At 37.6% G+C, this 17,697-nt stretch overlaps 2 protein-coding genes across 4 annotated transcripts in view; one reads left to right on the top strand and one right to left on the bottom strand.

The window, feature by feature from the left end:
• Nucleotides 1-12,212, top strand: part of LOC114940388 (A-type potassium channel modulatory protein KCNIP1) — a 61,851-nt gene extending 49,639 nt beyond the window's left edge. For all 3 annotated transcript variants that reach the window (XM_029315054.2, XM_085480825.1, XM_029315055.2), the window contains exons 3-7: nt 248-317; nt 390-460; nt 3,902-4,174; nt 5,659-5,960; nt 6,378-12,212. In XM_029315054.2, the coding sequence (XP_029170887.1) occupies nt 248-317; nt 390-460; nt 3,902-4,174; nt 5,659-5,706 (462 nt within the window). In that variant the 3' untranslated portion in view covers nt 5,707-5,960; nt 6,378-12,212. The remainder of the gene's footprint in view (nt 1-247; nt 318-389; nt 461-3,901; nt 4,175-5,658; nt 5,961-6,377) is intronic.
• On the bottom strand, nt 10,736-17,688 carry LKRSDH (lysine ketoglutarate reductase/saccharopine dehydrogenase). Its single transcript, XM_029315049.2, has 10 exons — nt 17,291-17,688; nt 16,492-16,974; nt 15,962-16,187; nt 15,335-15,662; nt 14,690-15,053; nt 14,304-14,626; nt 13,815-14,064; nt 13,412-13,675; nt 12,945-13,326; nt 10,736-12,651 (listed from the first exon to the last, which is right to left on the bottom strand). Exons 1-10 carry the CDS (start codon nt 17,372-17,374, stop codon nt 12,536-12,538), a joined length of 2,820 nt encoding a protein of 939 aa, XP_029170882.1. The 5' UTR covers nt 17,375-17,688; the 3' UTR covers nt 10,736-12,535.
• Nucleotides 17,689-17,697: the final 9 nt, after the last annotated feature.

Below are 17,697 nucleotides of genomic sequence, written 5' to 3'. Positions count from 1 at the left end.
AGTTAAAACGGTGCATGTGATTTTGCGCTTGGTTGCATGGAAGAACTAGTATCCCGGACCAATGTATACATATACATATATTCTCTGAAGCCACAAAATAACACAACTCGGTCGCTTGTGTCCGAGTAAATGGTCGGTGGCGTATAATGTATAGAGTGTCCCTTAATCCCGCTCTGATAAAACGCTCGCGGAAACTGAGTGCGATCATTTTTCACGATCTTTTCCCTACCCTTTCTTCTTCTTCCAGGAGTGTCCCGAGGGAGTGGTGCACGAGGACTCGTTCAAGGACATTTACGCGAAATTCTTCCCGCACGGCAGTGAGTTCCAATTAAATAACAGCCCGCGTTTTTGCGTAATTAGTTAATGGCCACCCCTCATGCGAATTGCAGACTCCAGTCTCTACGCCCACTACGTGTTCAAGGCCTTCGACGTTAATTGCAACGGGGCCATCAGCTTCAGGGTAATTAAGTCTCTCGTGTAATATAGTCCTTTCATTCATTTTTAATCGTCCGTTATGCTCCTGCTACGCCGCGTTTATCTTAAATGAATGACAACGCGTCATCCTCTTTCCTGCTGGTGTATGCGAGGAACTTTTCCTCGCAGCGTGTCTCAAGTTTCCTCAACGTTGACAATGATACTTAAACGAGGAGAAATTGCAGCAAGATTACTCGTAAACTATTAAACGGATTTTATTTATCCATTTACGTAATTTCATTGCGATTATATATCCATCTCGTTGAATGAAGAGAATTATAGATATATATTTTATTTACAAGCGCGTTTGCGGATAAATAGCTTCGACGCGCATTAATATCGTAATAGGAGATAAATTATGTCGGAATATAGCATAAAGTAGCGCTCGTACACATCAATTTTGTATTTAACGCATTATTACGATCAATCATTTCATTTAATTCCTGCATACGTCTAATTCGAATTTGATCCGCCGCGTTTCGCGTATTTGTGTTCGCGGTCGCACATCGCGTATTGACGCCCTCCGGGTCGTGAAACACACGAGGGAGGATTGTTCGGAATATTTGACCGGATTGGGAAATTTCCGAATATGTTAAACGAGCGAACGCGATCCGTTTATACACGAGGGCACGCATCATCCCCCGAGATAAAATCCGGACGATTGACGGGGCGAATATATACAGGCTGTCCCCGTTTAAAATTATTGGATATCCTGTTAACGGAGAAATCCGAAAATTGTTTGGAGACGATTTTTCCTCCTGTCATCGAAGCATGTCATCATTTTTTTGCACGTTTCCAACTTTTGCCATCATTCATCTTTGTAACGAAGTCTTAAATTAAAATTCTACTAAAGTAAAGTGACTCTCTACACGGAGAGAATTTTCTCTTAGAATTTATTCTGAAAATCTCTTGGTAATCGTGGGACAATATGATATTGGAAGAATTTTATAGTTTCTCTGATTAATATTTACCGCAATAAAAAATATTAATATATACCATAATGAGATATAAAATTCACTATGTATATTAAAAATTAATCTATATTTAAATTAATTAAAATTCTTCCAATATCATATTGTCCCACAATTACCATTTTCAGGATAAATTCTAAGATCAAATTCTCTGTGTACCTGAAATTAACTGAAAAATATGGTTTCGTTAATATTTTATTTGCACAAAGCTTAATTTGCGAAAAACCCTTTTTAATCGCTTGAAACTCGAAAATTAACAGGGTATCCGGTAATTTCGAGTCACTCTATACACATACGTCCGTTCAATTGGTCGTGCGATTTTGCTTATCGGACGAATGATTAATCATTTTTATATACGACACGTGACACGCGGAGATAAATAAACGGGGGAAGCAAATAAACGCGTTCGCGCCAAATGATCATTCGTCATCACGCGAGTGTCGCCTGTACATGAAAATATCTATATCCTGGCGTGTTTGTAATATTGAAGCTTTCGCTAGATACCGCTCACGTGGGACCTGAACTAGAATATGCCCGGGACACGTGGAGACAATTCCGTTTGATTAATTTCCGTCGCTTCCGCAAGCCGGATGCAACACGCGCGTCCTCGAAACGTTCTTTCTCTCGCGAAGCCACCGGGCTTTTCCGTATTATATGCGCGCGTCCTTATACTAAATGACTGTACATCCATCTCTGCGATTACATAAGGTAATTACGTATGCCGCTGATACTGATAATAAAATCGCTCACGTAATTCTGTTCAATTTCAGTTAAAGACACAGAGAGAATTTTTTCTTACAATTTACTCTGGAAATCATGGTAATGATTTGTGAGACAATATGGTATTGGAAGAATTTTATAAGAGTCTCTCTATAATTAATATTTATCATAATAAAAAATATTAATATCTATGATAATAAGATATAAAATATATTCGATTAATTTTACTATGTACATATTAATATTTTTTAGTGTGGTAAATGTTAATCAGAGAAATTCATAAAATTCTTGTAATACTATATTATCGCATAATTACCACGATTTTCAGGCTAAATTCTAAGAGAAAATTCTCTCCCTGTATGTATGCTGCTGATTCTGATAATGGAATTGCTGACATAATTCTGTTCAATTTACAAGTTACAATACACGGAGAGAATTTTTTCTTACAATTTACTCTGAAAATTATGGTAATTATGGAACAATATGGTATTGCAAGAATTTTATGAGTTTCTCTAATCAATATTTATCACGATAAGATATACAATATATTCGATTAATTTTACTATGTATGTATATATTTTTTAATGTGGTAAAAAATATTATTCAGAGAAATGCTCGTGAAATTCTTGCAATATCATATTGTCCTATAATTACCATGATTTTCAGGGTAATTTCTAAAAGGAAATTCTCTCCCTGTATGCTGCTGATATGGCAATAGAATCGCTGACGTAATTCTGTTCAATTTCAGTTAAAGTACCCGCGACCGCTTGGTAATTTAAATTTTAGAATTCGAGGAAAATGCAGTTATATTATCGCAATTATATTAGGTGCTTGCAAAAGTTCATATGGTTACCAATATATGGCATGTTATTAATAATTATTTTCTTTTTAGTTGCTTTCTTGTTTTTAAAAATGCTGACCAAATTCAATCATAATTTAATGACTGATAAATCATAATTCCAAATATAACTTTACATTTAACGCGATTGAAAATAAAATTAGATAAAGTTCATTTTTGTCGTTTTGATGTTGTAATTATTTTTTCACAAATCAATCTTTCCGCCGTTGCAGCGGTTTCATCTCGATTAAAGTGATAAAGCGTACAATAAAGAAGGTGAACTTTATCTGGTTCCATTTTCAATTAGCGTTAAGTGTGAAGTTATATTTGGAATTATGATTTACCAGACAATTAACTCTGATTGAATGTGGTCAACATTTAAAAACGAGAAAGTAACTTAAAAAAATAATTACTAAATAACGCGCTGCATCTTCGTAACCTTATGAACTTTTACAAGCACCTAATTAATAATAATTCGTTACGCGTGTTTTCCAATATTATTTTTATATTTAATTACCCCAGCAACTTCGGCGCCTGCAATTTCGTTAAAACTTTTAAGCAAATTTTATTTCATGACGGACGATGTTAATGAATATTTATTTTTAGAAAAAGAATATTTAGGTGTACCTGGCTTTTCCTGTTTCTCTTTCTTCTTTGATATTAATTTACATTCAAATTGCTTCTCTCTCTTCTGTCATTTGTTGAATTGCGAAATTTTATTTCGCCTTTTTTCGGTGAAAAAAAAAGTCACAAAGCGAACGACTTCAACGCCCGGAAATTATCAGAATAATAAAGAAAAGAGAAAGAGGAAAGCGTCGAGAGAGAGAGAAAAACCGTTTCGCCTCGGATTTAACGTCATCGCGCGGTAAACGACTTTAGACAATCTCGGGAATTGCAGGATCTCCTCGTGACACTATCGACCCTGCTGCGGGGCAGCATTTATGAAAAACTCAGATGGACCTTCAAGCTGTACGATATAAACGGGGACGGCTGTATCACCAGGAGCGAGCTGGGAGAAGTCGTGACAGCGGTGCACGAGTTGATGGGGAGGAAACATCACGCCGAGGAAGAGAGAAAGGCGAGGGAGCAACTGGACAGGGTCTTCAAGAAACTCGATCTCAACCAGGACGGTGTTATCACGATCGAAGAGTTTATCGAGAGTTGTTTGAAGGTACACGTCCCACCTGGCCGTGAAACAAACTGACGGCGAAACGATCGGGTAGAAAAATAGATAGATGTGTGTATATACCGGGTGTCCCCGGCTTTCCTTTCGTCTTCCCAACGTGTTCGTTCGCTTCACGACCGATCCTTTGTTCAGCGTTTCGTCGTAATAGCGTAAGCTCGAATCTCTCGCGTACGACGACGACCGCTATTTACATTTTAATAACGGCCCGAGCTTAGTTGAGGATTGAATGGAAGAAGGCGTGGTGAATCTGGGACACCTCGTAAGTACTCCCTTCGTAAATGAACACCAACTTCCTCGAGACGATATGTCCTAGATCTGGCGTGGTGTTTCTTTTAGCTACAGTTGCGCTTCAACTAGTTTTCAAACGAATCTCCTGCGAGAGAGAATCAAAAGCTCATCATTTTTCTCGCATATCATGCATTTTGATGCTTCGATTATCCGATTATATATACTTCCTTTCAAAATTTCTTATTAAAATTAAATTCACTAGCACATTTAAAAAAATAATTATAATAATTATCATTTATATATATACATATATTTTTAAAATTAGTTAATATGGAAAATCCTAGCAGAATTATTCGATATTAAAGAAGAAATATCTTTAGAATCCAATTTTTCGAAGTATTCGGTATCACCAGAAAATCTGTCGCAGAATATTTGCAATGCAACATCTTTTCTACATTCGCTTTTCGCGATAAGAGAAATACAAATCTATGAAACAATAAATGCATTCGCGATTTTGTATAGTAGTACGTTTCACTACAAGCATGTGTCGTGTAGCGAGAACAAAAGGGCGCCGAAAGATTGATCGATGTCTATGGAGCTTGCGCGAGCTTGTTCAGCATTTTCGTCGCGATAGTATAATAATATATTTCTGTACGAGGATATATAGGTATGTACATATATACAGGACTTTTCGGTCGTTGCGCGAATGAAACTTGGCACTAGCCAAAATTCTATATGGAGAGAATTTTTCTCTTAGAATTTAGCCTGAAAATCATGGCAATCGTGGGACAATATGGAATTTTATGAGTTTCTCTGATTAATAATTACCACAATAAAAAATATTAATATCTACATATAGTAAAATTAATTGAACATATTTTATATCTTATTGTGGTAGATATTAATATTTCTTATTGTAGTAAATATTAATCAGAGTAACTGAAAAATTATAGTAAAATCGTGGGACAATATGGTATTGGAAGAATTTTATAAGAGTTTCTCTGATTAATATATTTATCACAATAAAAAATAATAATGCGCACATATGTATAGTACAATTAATCGAATATATTTTATATCTTATTGCGATAGATATTAATATTTTTATTGTAATCAGAGAAGCTCTTATAAAATTCTTTTTCATTAGCATGATTTTCAGGGTAAATTTTAAGGGAAAATTCTGTCAGTGTACACAGTAAGCAGAACCGTGTTCCTCTGACATGACGAAACTTTACGTGCAGGACGACGTGATCACCCGATCGCTGGCGATGTTCGACTGCGCGCTTTGATCTCCGGCTAAGGACGAGCCTCCAGCAACCACGGCAGTTAGCAACGCGACGCCGCCGACGCCGCTCTCGACGACAACGTTCTCGCAATCCTTGTCCCCGTCGCCGCCGCCGCCGTCCTATTCCCTGCTGCCGCCTATCCCGCCGCCCTTGCCCTCGCAACCGCCACCCGGGTACACCGTCCAGGATCAGGAGCTCTATCTGCTCCTAGCCGCTCACTGGTGGAACCAACCGGAGGCGCCGCTCTTTTGTTGAAGGTGAACACTTTCCCGAAGAAGCGTTTCTTCGCGAACAGGCACTTCTCGAATATATAGTTTCCGCGAGAATCGAGAATATTGGAATAGCTGCGAGAGAGCGTCAATTTTTTTTTCAACTAGGTACTCGATTTTTCGATGAATTCGGAAGCGTTTTCTCCTCGACACAAAAATTTGTCGAGAGGACAAAATTCTTTTTTTTCAAATTCTCTTTTTAGCATTGTTTTATCAACTCTAAGCGTCGAACTTTAAACTCCATGTTAAAGCAGAATATAATTATGAGTAAGAAACGAGCTATCAATTTTTTATTCTCGCAAGTTTAATTCGTCAGAATTCTATAGTTAAATTTTTCTATTTTTAAAAAATGTTTTCTTCGATCAAATTTTGTTTTATTTAAAAAATTTGAAATTTCTTTTTTAGGGCAACGCGATAACACGGCTCCTAGAATAGCAATCGAGGTCTAAGTCTGTGGAATCGGAAAATGGACATATACATACACACAATACACACACACATGCACACGCACATTGTTGTCCTTATCCTCGCAGATCGACGCTTAGTGAAGGCTTAGTGAAGGCTCAAAAGAGAGCCGATTCGGAGACAACACGCGAAATATCACAAGACCGCCGCCATCGAGACAATCTTGCGGAGAAATGCGACGATTCTGTGACGACGAGACCCCGGATATTTCGACAATCGACAATTGGCGTCAATTTCTGGCAAGGATCGAGTGGAGTTACGCAATCCGAGGAGTTAAAACCTAAGGTCGTATACTGACTGATTATTAATAAGCGAGATCAAAATACCTGGGCTCTTTTCCATCAGATATGAAGAGAACGGTGTCTAAAAAGCATAATCACGAAAATAATAAAAGTAATGAAAAGAAAAAATATAATGCGAGTTACTCGCGCATCCCTATCTGCGAAATGATCCTGCGAAGATCCTGGAAGAATCTGTCTTGCGGATTCGTACCAAATTGTAGCGTTGGCTGGAATCTGGAATCTCGAGTCGACGACGACGACGACGATATCGACAGTGATAAAAACGGCGTTAAAGTGCAATGCGTGGCTGTGAGTCGGAAATGCGGCACGAAAACGAGAATCATAAATCGCTACAAATGTCGAGAAGATATTTGTAGGATATCTGGAAAATGTCGACATCTAATTTCTTGGATAACGTTATCTGTACAATTCTGCTTGTACGATAGGCGTTAGAAACAATAGGATTAACGAATGGATTGCATGACTTTGCGTTGCCAGAAACGACGCGTCTTCGTGATCACGCGATTTTTCAGATCAAGCGTTTTCTCCCATATTTAAGTACATCTTCTCTCGATAAATGCTTCGCGCGATAGTGCTATAAAAAAGATATCCCTCGTTGAGGGATCAACATGAATCCCATTATAGGTTGTTCTACGTTTAAAATAAAAAAATTAATTTGCCAACAAATTTGATATACGAGTTATCTTCTTTTTAGCGAATTATTTCATTAATTTGAACAATTTGAATTCTGCACAATGCATAATATATGCGTGACTTTCAGTGTTTATTATTTTGCTCCACCCCATGTATAATTGTTGAATATCCGGCAATCTTTCTATATCCCCCGCAGTTTTGTTACCATTCATCATGATCGCGTGGTGGCGGCGATTATGTATGTCGTGAATAGGAACGACGAGGCAGGGCGCATGATTATATATCATTATTTTCGACGTGATGACGCGTCGATTTCGCTCGACTAGACTGTTAGTCGCTACGATCGTTGACGATCATAAATATCACACGTACATATTTTTCGTTGGTAGGTTCGTAGGTTGATACTTCGTTGTACATCCTTTTCTAGGTCCGATTGATTCCGCGCGCAAGCGTTCAATAATCATATAAAATTCTTACAATAATAACAAATCTCGATACATATTTATTCCAAAATCGATACGTATATTTATTCATTAATAGAAATTATCAATACGATTTTGCTTTGTACACTTGGCTGTTACATCGACCTATCGCAACAAGATATTACCAGGATATCAATCTATATAGTTTCTGTCTCTAGATACTTTTCGTGCGATGATAGTTTTGCGATATTTGTCGCGTTCAATCATAACGTCGGTACTGAAACACTGACAAGAGATATTGATCGCTTGCGAGCTCCTTATAAGCGTTCATAGTATGTAACATGTTGTAGGTGTACGTGCGTGAGAAGTATCGATTTTCTAATATATCCGTTATTGCGAATCGTAGGCGTGCGAGCGTGCGAGCATATGTCAGACTAGCGAGTAGCAGCCTCGAGTGGCGATTATTAATTATCAAAATCGATTACAATGAAAACACCAAAGAGCTACTACTGTAGTTAGCTGTTATCTAAGTAAACAGATATAATAATATATAGTGCGATTATACATAGTTAAGATAAATTCGCGATTAAAAGAGGAAGACAGAAAAAGGAAAGAAGAAGAACAAGAAGAAGAAACATCGCGGATAGTTAATAATTGGCGTTTATGATCGTACAATGGAAAAAATTGCGTTATTTTCCAGAAAACACTGTCTCAATACGCTCTATACAACACACCCGAATGCGCACACACACACGTACCTTCTTTAAGCAAGTCCTACGTCCCCGTTGTTTCGCATCAGACAGATACGAGTCGTCGTTGATCGTCGTTACAATCTGATCGCTCGTGATTCACCAGCTCTGCTCCCTGAAGTCTCAGTCCCGAAGAGGAAATCTCGTTGCTGAACGAAGGGGCGAGCACCTTCGACTAGCTGGGGATCAAGAATACGCCGTTGCTAAGCTACGTCTAACGCGTCTCTATAACAACGATTAAACCTAACGACGAAATCGCGGTATCCGATCGAGCGCAGAATATAACGTTACTTATAGATTGAGTTATGATGGTATAAGACAGGGATTCGCGTACAATAGGATAAGTCACCGGAAACAGAATACTTGAATATATCTCTCTTGGAGATTTAAAGATACGAGAAGATTTTTGTAAGATACCATTCAAACCAGGTTCTCTAAGGAGACAGTTTCTTTTCTCTTTCTTTTTTTTATAGATTTTTTTATATCTCTTGCGATTCTCTTTGTACACGATATTCTCTTATATACTTCTACATATTATATACCGCACCTTGAATTCGTATTCAGCGAAAGCTGAAAGAATTCTTTGATCATCAAACGGTCAGGAAACTAAACTTGGAACAAAGATATACGTATAATGCCGGCCATTAATTTGTGAACGCTTACAGAAGGAATGAAACGAGAGAAATTACGCAATTAGCGATCCTTCTATCAGAAAGGCGCGAAATTAATCTACCATAGAAAAAAAATCACTTGAGAAACAAAATAAAATTTTATATCGGAAGTTTAATACTCTGTGAGCTTTGTCACGTTAATGACCGCGATATAAAACTCGAACGATACGATTAATCGAATTGAAATTTATTAGCCGTTTATACGCTATATTATGGCACGCGATCAACAACAGTGCAAAACTGCAAATTGCTGCGATTAACGCCAGAATATAACTGATCGTGCACTGACAGAAGATTTATATTTCTTAGGATACACACATGTCGTGTCTTCGAATTTAGAGCGATCGATCGTAATCTTATTGGTAATGTCCGAACATCGGTACGAAAATGATCTATATCCGAGTGACAGAATCGCGTTGTTCGTTCCAGTTCGAAGATAGCGATATTATTTATTATATATATCTTCTTACGGTCTCTCGTTGATGTAAATTTATACATATATAGCGTTAGCGCCACGAAGATATGTATAATCAAAGACATTTTTCGGAAATACCGACACTTATATGTCAAATCTGCCAGCACATTGATCAATTGTGCGCTGTAAAATTTGTTACTAACTCAAGAACCTTGGTATAAAAACAAAACCACATGCAAACCGTGTTTTGAAATTTTCAGCCGAACTTTTCGAGCAAACTTTTGCTATTATTCGCACACTATTCCATACCTGAATTGAATCGCGCGAGCACAAACATCGGGATAAATTCACACTTCCCTTTGCTTTGAAATATTAAACTGAATCAATTGCGATAATTAATCTCCCCCGAAGAGACATGAAAAGGGGGAAAAATGAGGAGAGCTCTGTATAGCTAGCAGTCTAGCTGAGAAGCAACCTAGTCAATTCATTAACGTTTAGATCTACCGTACGATTGTAAAACTCTTGCGTGACTTCAAATTTAAACAAATTGTCGAAGTATTATATTATGATTAGATATTATCGATCACTAAGTGAAGGACACACTTTTAGCAAGCGCGGCGCGGCCATCAGTCTTCATCCTGTAAATGTGCGATAGTCACACATCAATACGCATAAAATAGTCAACAGGATTTATGAACGGAGCCATCGATATTCGAGCAAATTATTTCGACCTTCGAATTTCTACACATTAATTATTATGCCTGTTAATTAAACATGCATATATATCTGTATTATTGCAGTATATGATCATGTATTGTCATAATTCTATAACTATACGATATCATCTGTCTACAGTCTAATTATACTCTGTTTATTATTTAAAAGATTTAATAAGTCGTTTAAAAATAAATTTGTGTCAGTGAGTACAAAATTTGAATATTGTGTAAATTTTAAATTGTCCGATTGTATTATTTTTATAGCATTTATCAAAATTTTTTATCGATATGTAGTAACAATAGCGACAAGTTTTCACTTTGATTAATCGAATGTAGAGATATATTGAAACTCGAAATATCTGCAAACGGCTCCCAAATAATAGACTAATATTACTCTCGTGAAAAGGATGTCACAGTTTTATTACAATAGTTAATCGTTACGTAATATCACTGGTTATTATATTAGAGACGATACAATTGTTGAGCTTGGAAGCACTTTTTTATGGTGAAGTCTCACAGTTAGATTTATGATCGATTTTAGCGGAGATCCTATCTCGAACTCGGATCTATTGCTATAGTGATAATACAGAATACATTATACTACATAGCAAAATGCGTTAATTATATTGTCTCATACTGCCAACTGTAAATCATCATTAGTAGTTTCTAATTAATAACATCGATAGATAATCTCTAGTTAAAGATTACGAGCGTAGAAGAGGGGGTGGTTTCTTTCGAAATACTTTTAATGAATCGTCAAAAGTTTCGCTACTCTCAATACTTCATTTCTATCTAATGCGAATCTAATTTTTTTCACACATACACAAACAAACAGCACGCGCTTGCACTAATTACTTTGAAAAATAAAATTGCTTTCTGCACGAAAACTTAAAAAATATTTATTTGAGCTCTTTTCATACTGTTTTCTTATTTTTGATTAAATATTTTATGAAGAAAAAAAAATGTTTTAAAAAGCTCTCGTAAATATTTTGTAAAATGATTACGGTCGTTTTAGCAATTTTTGAGATACACACAAAAAGGCCGATTAAAAATTATTGTAACCACCATTGTGATAGTAATAGGTTTTAGTATAATACAAGAGACGGTAATTTGAGGATTGCAGCATTTTAGTTTTAATTTTAGTTTTAGAAACGAGGAGCAAACATCAAATTACATGTCACGCACAAGGCTCAAAATTGAAGACCGATGTAATATAAACTATTCACTGCTTTTAAATGAAAAAATAAGTCATTAATAAGAAGATATATGTACTTAATGTAATTATTCGCGTTCGAAAAAGACATCAATCGAAAGTTAATGACATTCATAATTTTCTCCATTGAGTGTTGCAGAACAGTTTTAATTTTTTTATGTGTCATATGTAAACTTTTGAATATATAAATAAATTGATTTATCATTCTTTAAATATTCTTGTTTAGTCGGCACAAATTCTAGAGATTGAAACGTCAGCAGTGAATAGCGGCAATCATCGTTACTGGATTTATCCAATTCTTGCAAAGCGTGATTGAACTCGTCACACAAATCAACTAGTCGTGTGACGTAGACGTGTGATACTGGACATGTGCAAATCACGGCTACAGCTTAATTACTTTACCGGTGCAAACTCGTTGGAACTTTCCGATTGTTCCGACGCGTAAAATCGATTCGTAAATTCATTTCCAATCAAATTCTAACGGATAGAGGCGAAGAGTGTTCCTGTGTTATCATTCTAATTATATCTTAAGGCGATTATAGAATTACTGCGATAAAAAAAGATTGCAATAAGCGAGATATCATTGTATTGTTAGTCATTTTCCACACTGAGGTGGTAATATCAATAAATGTTAAATATATCAAATGAAAAATCTCCTGTCTTTCTGGGTCTTCCATCCAAATGCTGATTAAAGCGAGAGAGAAAGCCAGTGAGCTTTAAAATTCAAAAATTGCTTTTAATTTATGTAGAGAAAGATGTAAAAATAAAAATATAATTTCTAATTAAAATAATTTCAAATTAACTATGCTGGATATTATGCTTATATTTTATCATGATATAAAAATATAAACTATTTTTTTTTATTGTATATAGTTTTTCACTCATGTATTAAGCGAATCAAATATAGATATATATAATTTTTTTGATGAATCAGAGAGGTATGTTATAAGATATTAAGGCGATTTATGATGAATGAGTCACAGCCATTTGGAATTCTCGAAGGATTCTACTCCTTCTGCTCTCAGTCGATTAAGAATAGGTCGATATATATCTGGTGTGAAAGGCAGCACCATTCCACGCTGTTGAATTTCACCTGAACAAAATTAAATTGTACATATGTTAAAATAAATTTCCGCAGAGATAAATATTCGATTTATTTTTTTTTATAAATTCTAAACTTATTCTCTTGAGGGAATATAATTTAAATTACAGTTTAGATGACATTTATATATAATAATTTGATTATATGTATAAGACATTTATGTATTCTTGTTTGCAGTAATCATGGTTTAATAATTCAGTGCGAGAAGAAATATAGTCCAGCAGTAGCAGTTTTCATTAGTTGAGAAATTTAATAAGCAATAAAAAGGAAGAGACTATACGAACCATCCAGGATCATTTTGACGGCGATAGCTGTGGGATACCCGACGGTACGCGCCATCGCAGAGTGTCCAGCAGTGTCTCCATAGAGCACCAAGTTGATCCCTCTGGATTCCCTCCTATTGTCCGGCCAAAGTATACTTATGTCGTGCCTCAGTATTACTAAATCCCGTTCGTTCTTCTCGTAATAGAGCTTCTTCGACAAGTAGTGGGTAAGCGTGTCGAGAGGAGTGTTTAGTTTCAAGACCAAGTCCTCCTGCAGAAGACCAAGATCCTCGATGGCCTTGACGCGTTCCCACGAATTCACTCTTTCTGCCAATTTCCTCTTCAGGTTTTCGTAGAAGATATTGTCGCTCGCCAGACCGAGTAGGTTGCACACCAACATTCGCTAAAATTTAGAAGTGACGAGCGATTTAAAAGAGAGTCGATACTTTTCAAACCTTATGCACGTAAGAAATTGAGAGAGCACTTACCCACGTGATGTCCGGCCCGTTCGGATGCAAGATTGGATCTGGATTGGGATCGATTAGGCCGAGCAATTGCAGACCCAACACCGTATCTGAGAAGCCCTTGAACCTGAGCGTACCTCGTAGTACGGTATTCGCGTTCTGCAAACCGTAGTAATCCCTGTAGACGATACTGTCGCGATTGGGAAAGCCTTCCAGAGCGAAGCCAGGGAGGAAGTCTAGCTCTTGCACGGCGGACATCAGATCGCCGCCTCCGGCGATCTCCACTTCCTGAATGACGAAGAAAAAGGTATGGATATATCTTTTTAAATCTTTTTCATATATCATATTCTGTTCTCGAAAAATAATTCTATGTATAAACTTTTTTTCAAGATATATTGATATGAAAAATTATTCACAGGATTATCACCTGTCCTGCGTGAAGATATTTTGCAGGCGCCAAGGTATTCAGCAAGGCACCTCGTGGAGACCAGCTGAATTTATATCTCAGAGGATTGTAGGAACACTCGGGCGCCGGCAGACCACCGCACCACGAGACGAAGGTTTCTATCTTACCACCTGCTTGTCTCACGTCGTCGAAACATTCAATCGCCAAAAGATGATCGATGCCCGGATCCAATCCAATTTCGTTCAGTATGGTGACGCCAGCTTGCTCGGCTCTGCGTAAGAAAACAATATTTTAATTAGTTGATATCTTAGCTAAACATGTTATTTTAGCGATAAGGTATCTACATGTGTGTTTTTAAATTCATCATTTTGAATCTTGCAATAATAAAACACAAGTTAGAGTTTTGTAATCGACTGCAAAATTCCAGAAACTAAAAATTTGTTGCTATAAAATTTACGTTAAATGTATGTATCAGAGACACATAATCTCGTTTATTTTGGAAGCACTCACTCTTCGTGTAATGCTTTGACGTCATCGTTCATATAACTAGCTGTCACCAAGTGAGTCTTAGTCTCGATACAAGCTTTAGCGATGACATGATGCAATGAGTACGGCAACAGGGAAACCACCACGCTCGACGATTTCACCACGTCGTGCAAGGTATCCGGTCGATCCAGTACGTTGAGGAAGACCGGCTCCACTCCTGGAAATCGATTGGCTAGCGCGTCAGCCTCGTCCTTCAATTGTGAAGCCACCACCAGCCTTATGTTCGTATCCCTGTGCAGATACTCGACCAAAGGTGCAGAGACGTATCCCGCGCCGAGGACGACTACCTGTTATCAAATTTGTCATCATTTTCGTTAATTATTTCATGAGAAATAGAGACGTTTCTATACCGTTTTTCTTTGCTGTTCTTTGTTATCAGCCTTGTGTTTGCTGCGGTGATTCAACTGTCTGAGTTCCTGGATGTATTCGAAATTAGGCGTTAGTTCCCCATTGGACGCGATGATGGCTCCATGAACGGCGGGATTAAAGTTGTGTTCGTCCAGTGACTTCATCGCGTCCGACCGTATGATGTCCAGAGCGTACGGATACAAGAGATTACCAAAGAAATCTGTCGATTCTCTCGGCAGTTGCGTAGGCATATTGTCGATCGAGCAGACTAGCACGCCGGGACCCTTGAAGGATTTCATGTCCTTGTTGCGATCGGCATCGTACAGGCAGAATGGCGTATCAATCGTCGTGCACTCGTTCATGAATCTTACGAAAGGTATATGACAAAATGAATCAACAGTTAAAAGATCAAATAAATATCAAAAGTATATACAATTCGCATAATAATTTCCTTATTAAATCTTAAGCAAGTAGAAAATATATAGCCAACTATCTATACGATAATATATCGCTATATGAATTACAATATTATTATATTACTATGTAATTATTAACTCCAACGCGATCATATGTTATAATAATTGTACAAAATTTTCCGAAATTTTTTACGTTTTCCCGAAATACGTCAAATCATAAACACGACGTACTCGATGCTGCCGCCAGGATCCGCAGATATGTCGCAGATACCGAGCATCCTGTGTGGCAAAGCGGGTGCACCGACACTGATCGGTAGCCATGGTGTATTCGCGGGTCTGAGCAGATACTTCGCATCCGGTATTGTCAACAATTTCGGCGAATCCACAGCCCAGTATATACCGTTGATGATGACTGACGCATACGGTGCTATCTTCTTGCTGAAGGTGGAAATATACAATTCTGGATGTTGGTCGTACTCCTCGGGATCGAAACCGCCGCCCTCCTTCCTCTCCAAATGATGCCTACGTCGTACCTCGCAGCCGTATATCTTCGTCGTATCTGAAACGAGAGATTAGAAAAATAAATAAAGAACATATTGTCACCGCGTGAAGTATAAAAATTTCCAGGGTAGATTTTGTAGAATAGTTTCTATTCGTCAAAACTCGAAGAGATTTAATGATAAAGAAGTTAAAAGAGATATCTCTATCTCTAATAGTGTAATACTTTTATAAAAAATGTTTAACATTCCCTAATTTAAAAAAAAGCTCAAAATTGCGTTTTGACCTAGGAAGAGGCATCGAAATATAAGTTAACAAAATATGTTTTTAAACGCGATAAGAAGACATGTGCGTCATTACCACCATGCTCGGCGACTTTTCGTAACATTTCTGGCGGCACATATTCGTGGGGCAATTCTTGGAAGACCTCTTGACCGCCCTGGCTGACGTTACCGCTGCCAGTGAAAACGAAAGTCAACGGACCAATCGACTTTGGCATGGCACCCAGGGCAATCTCGTATCCCGCGCCACGGATCGCTTGGCGGGCCATCGCCGAATCCCGATAATTATGCGCCAGTCCAATGTGCTAATCAAACGATAATAACAGCAATTTAATGCTCATTTGTGCATATACTGTGCATTTTCTTTATAAGAAAGTTACAACCATCTGTCATCGATTCCTCATGTATGACAAGTGCTCTCTTATTACTTGTTTGGATTAGAGATTTTCTTTAAAGAGGAAATATACTTTTATCAATTAGATAATATCAATGTGTATCTTTCTAATATTATCTTATTGAGGGAAAATTTAGACAGATTGTATTATTCGACAATTTTATAAAAATTAATTTGTCTAGAATATTATAATATTCTGGAATACATTAACGTACCATAAATGGAGTATGGTGACCCAGGGCTAGCAGTCTCAAACCCAAACCATGCAGTATATTCACCATACCAGCCACCCCGGCGTACTTGCCGAAGGCGACTACTCGTTGACCATCAGCATTAGTAAGCCTTTCGTAATCCAGAAGACGTATGTTCTTCTCTAGGATTGCGTCCAGGAGGGGCATGTTACTCTCCTGCGCCTTGATGGTGTGCGAGAAGAAACAGTACGTCTTGTTGGGTATCAACTGATCCACAGGTACCTGCTTGACACCGAAGATGACAGAGGCCGAGCTGATGTCTTCCTGGAGCAGAGCACCCGCCGCTTGGTACGCCTGGGCGGGATAGGATCGTCGGTTGCTCGGTTGCACGATCACCTTCACGCCCGACCTGACGAGGCTGCGAACATTCGCCGGAGCTAATGGTGCCCTTCTTTCCCATACTGATTGATCTTCTCGTCTTATGGCTATTACTTTGCCCTTGAGATTCTGAAAAGATTCAATGCTGAGGAATGCTTGGTATGCGATAGTTTATTCAGAGATTCATATTTTTAAATTGATCTTTCACGAAGGTATTATCTTATATTACAATTCATTAGACTGAAAAATTTTCAAGAATTTGTAATCCATATAACATTCATAAATTTTGAAGACGAAGAACCTGTTAGTTCTTTATAAATTAGTTAGTTCTTCTACAAATTCGTATCGTTCGTTTCACGTTCATTTATTTTTCAAAGAACTTAGCAAGATCGGATAATTAATTGAGATTATATCACACATGAAATTCATGACTTGGGATGCTTACACTTATGTATCTGACGTTATAGGTACCGGCACGAGTCGCAGTGGTCAATAAATGACGTGATTTAATTAATCTTAGCATCCGCATTACACCTTCGTCAATACTGATTAGTGGCAGAGTAAAGGTCAGCGTTGTCGAGAGAGAAAGTCACTAGTTGAAACCGATTCGTGGTGATCGCGCTAACTGGATTAATGTGGATTCTTCTTGAGGAAATTCGCTTGTGCTTCGATGTGTCTTGAACAGAGTCCATTATACTACTGTTATATTACTGGCTGTATTGAACTATAATGCACGGGTCATATGCAATGTCGGAAAGTATTACAAAATCGCTGATAAACTCGGATTTACTGGCGTTATCAGTATCAGCGTGACCCTTCTGACCGTCGCATTATTGTGTTAAGTATGAACAA

The sequence above is a fragment of the Nylanderia fulva genome, unplaced genomic scaffold (genome assembly GCF_048542155.1).
Source record: "Nylanderia fulva isolate GAGA-0341 unplaced genomic scaffold, ASM4854215v1 Scaffold16, whole genome shotgun sequence".
Lineage (NCBI taxonomy): Eukaryota > Metazoa > Arthropoda > Insecta > Hymenoptera > Formicidae > Nylanderia > Nylanderia fulva.
Note: the sequence above shows the minus strand (reverse complement) of the source record. Positions and strands in the feature narration are given on the sequence as shown.

Coding starts and splice junctions, on each gene's coding strand:
- LKRSDH (XM_029315049.2), bottom strand. CDS start 17,374: ATGCGGATGCTAAGATTAATTAAATCACGTCATTTATTGACCACTGCG. Junction 15,663..15,961: donor AAAAGTCGCCGAGCATGGTG/GTAATGACGCAC, acceptor CTCTCGTTTCAG/ATACGACGAAGATATACGGC. Junction 13,676..13,814: donor AATATCTTCACGCAGGACAG/GTGATAATCCTG, acceptor TTCGTCATTCAG/GAAGTGGAGATCGCCGGAGG.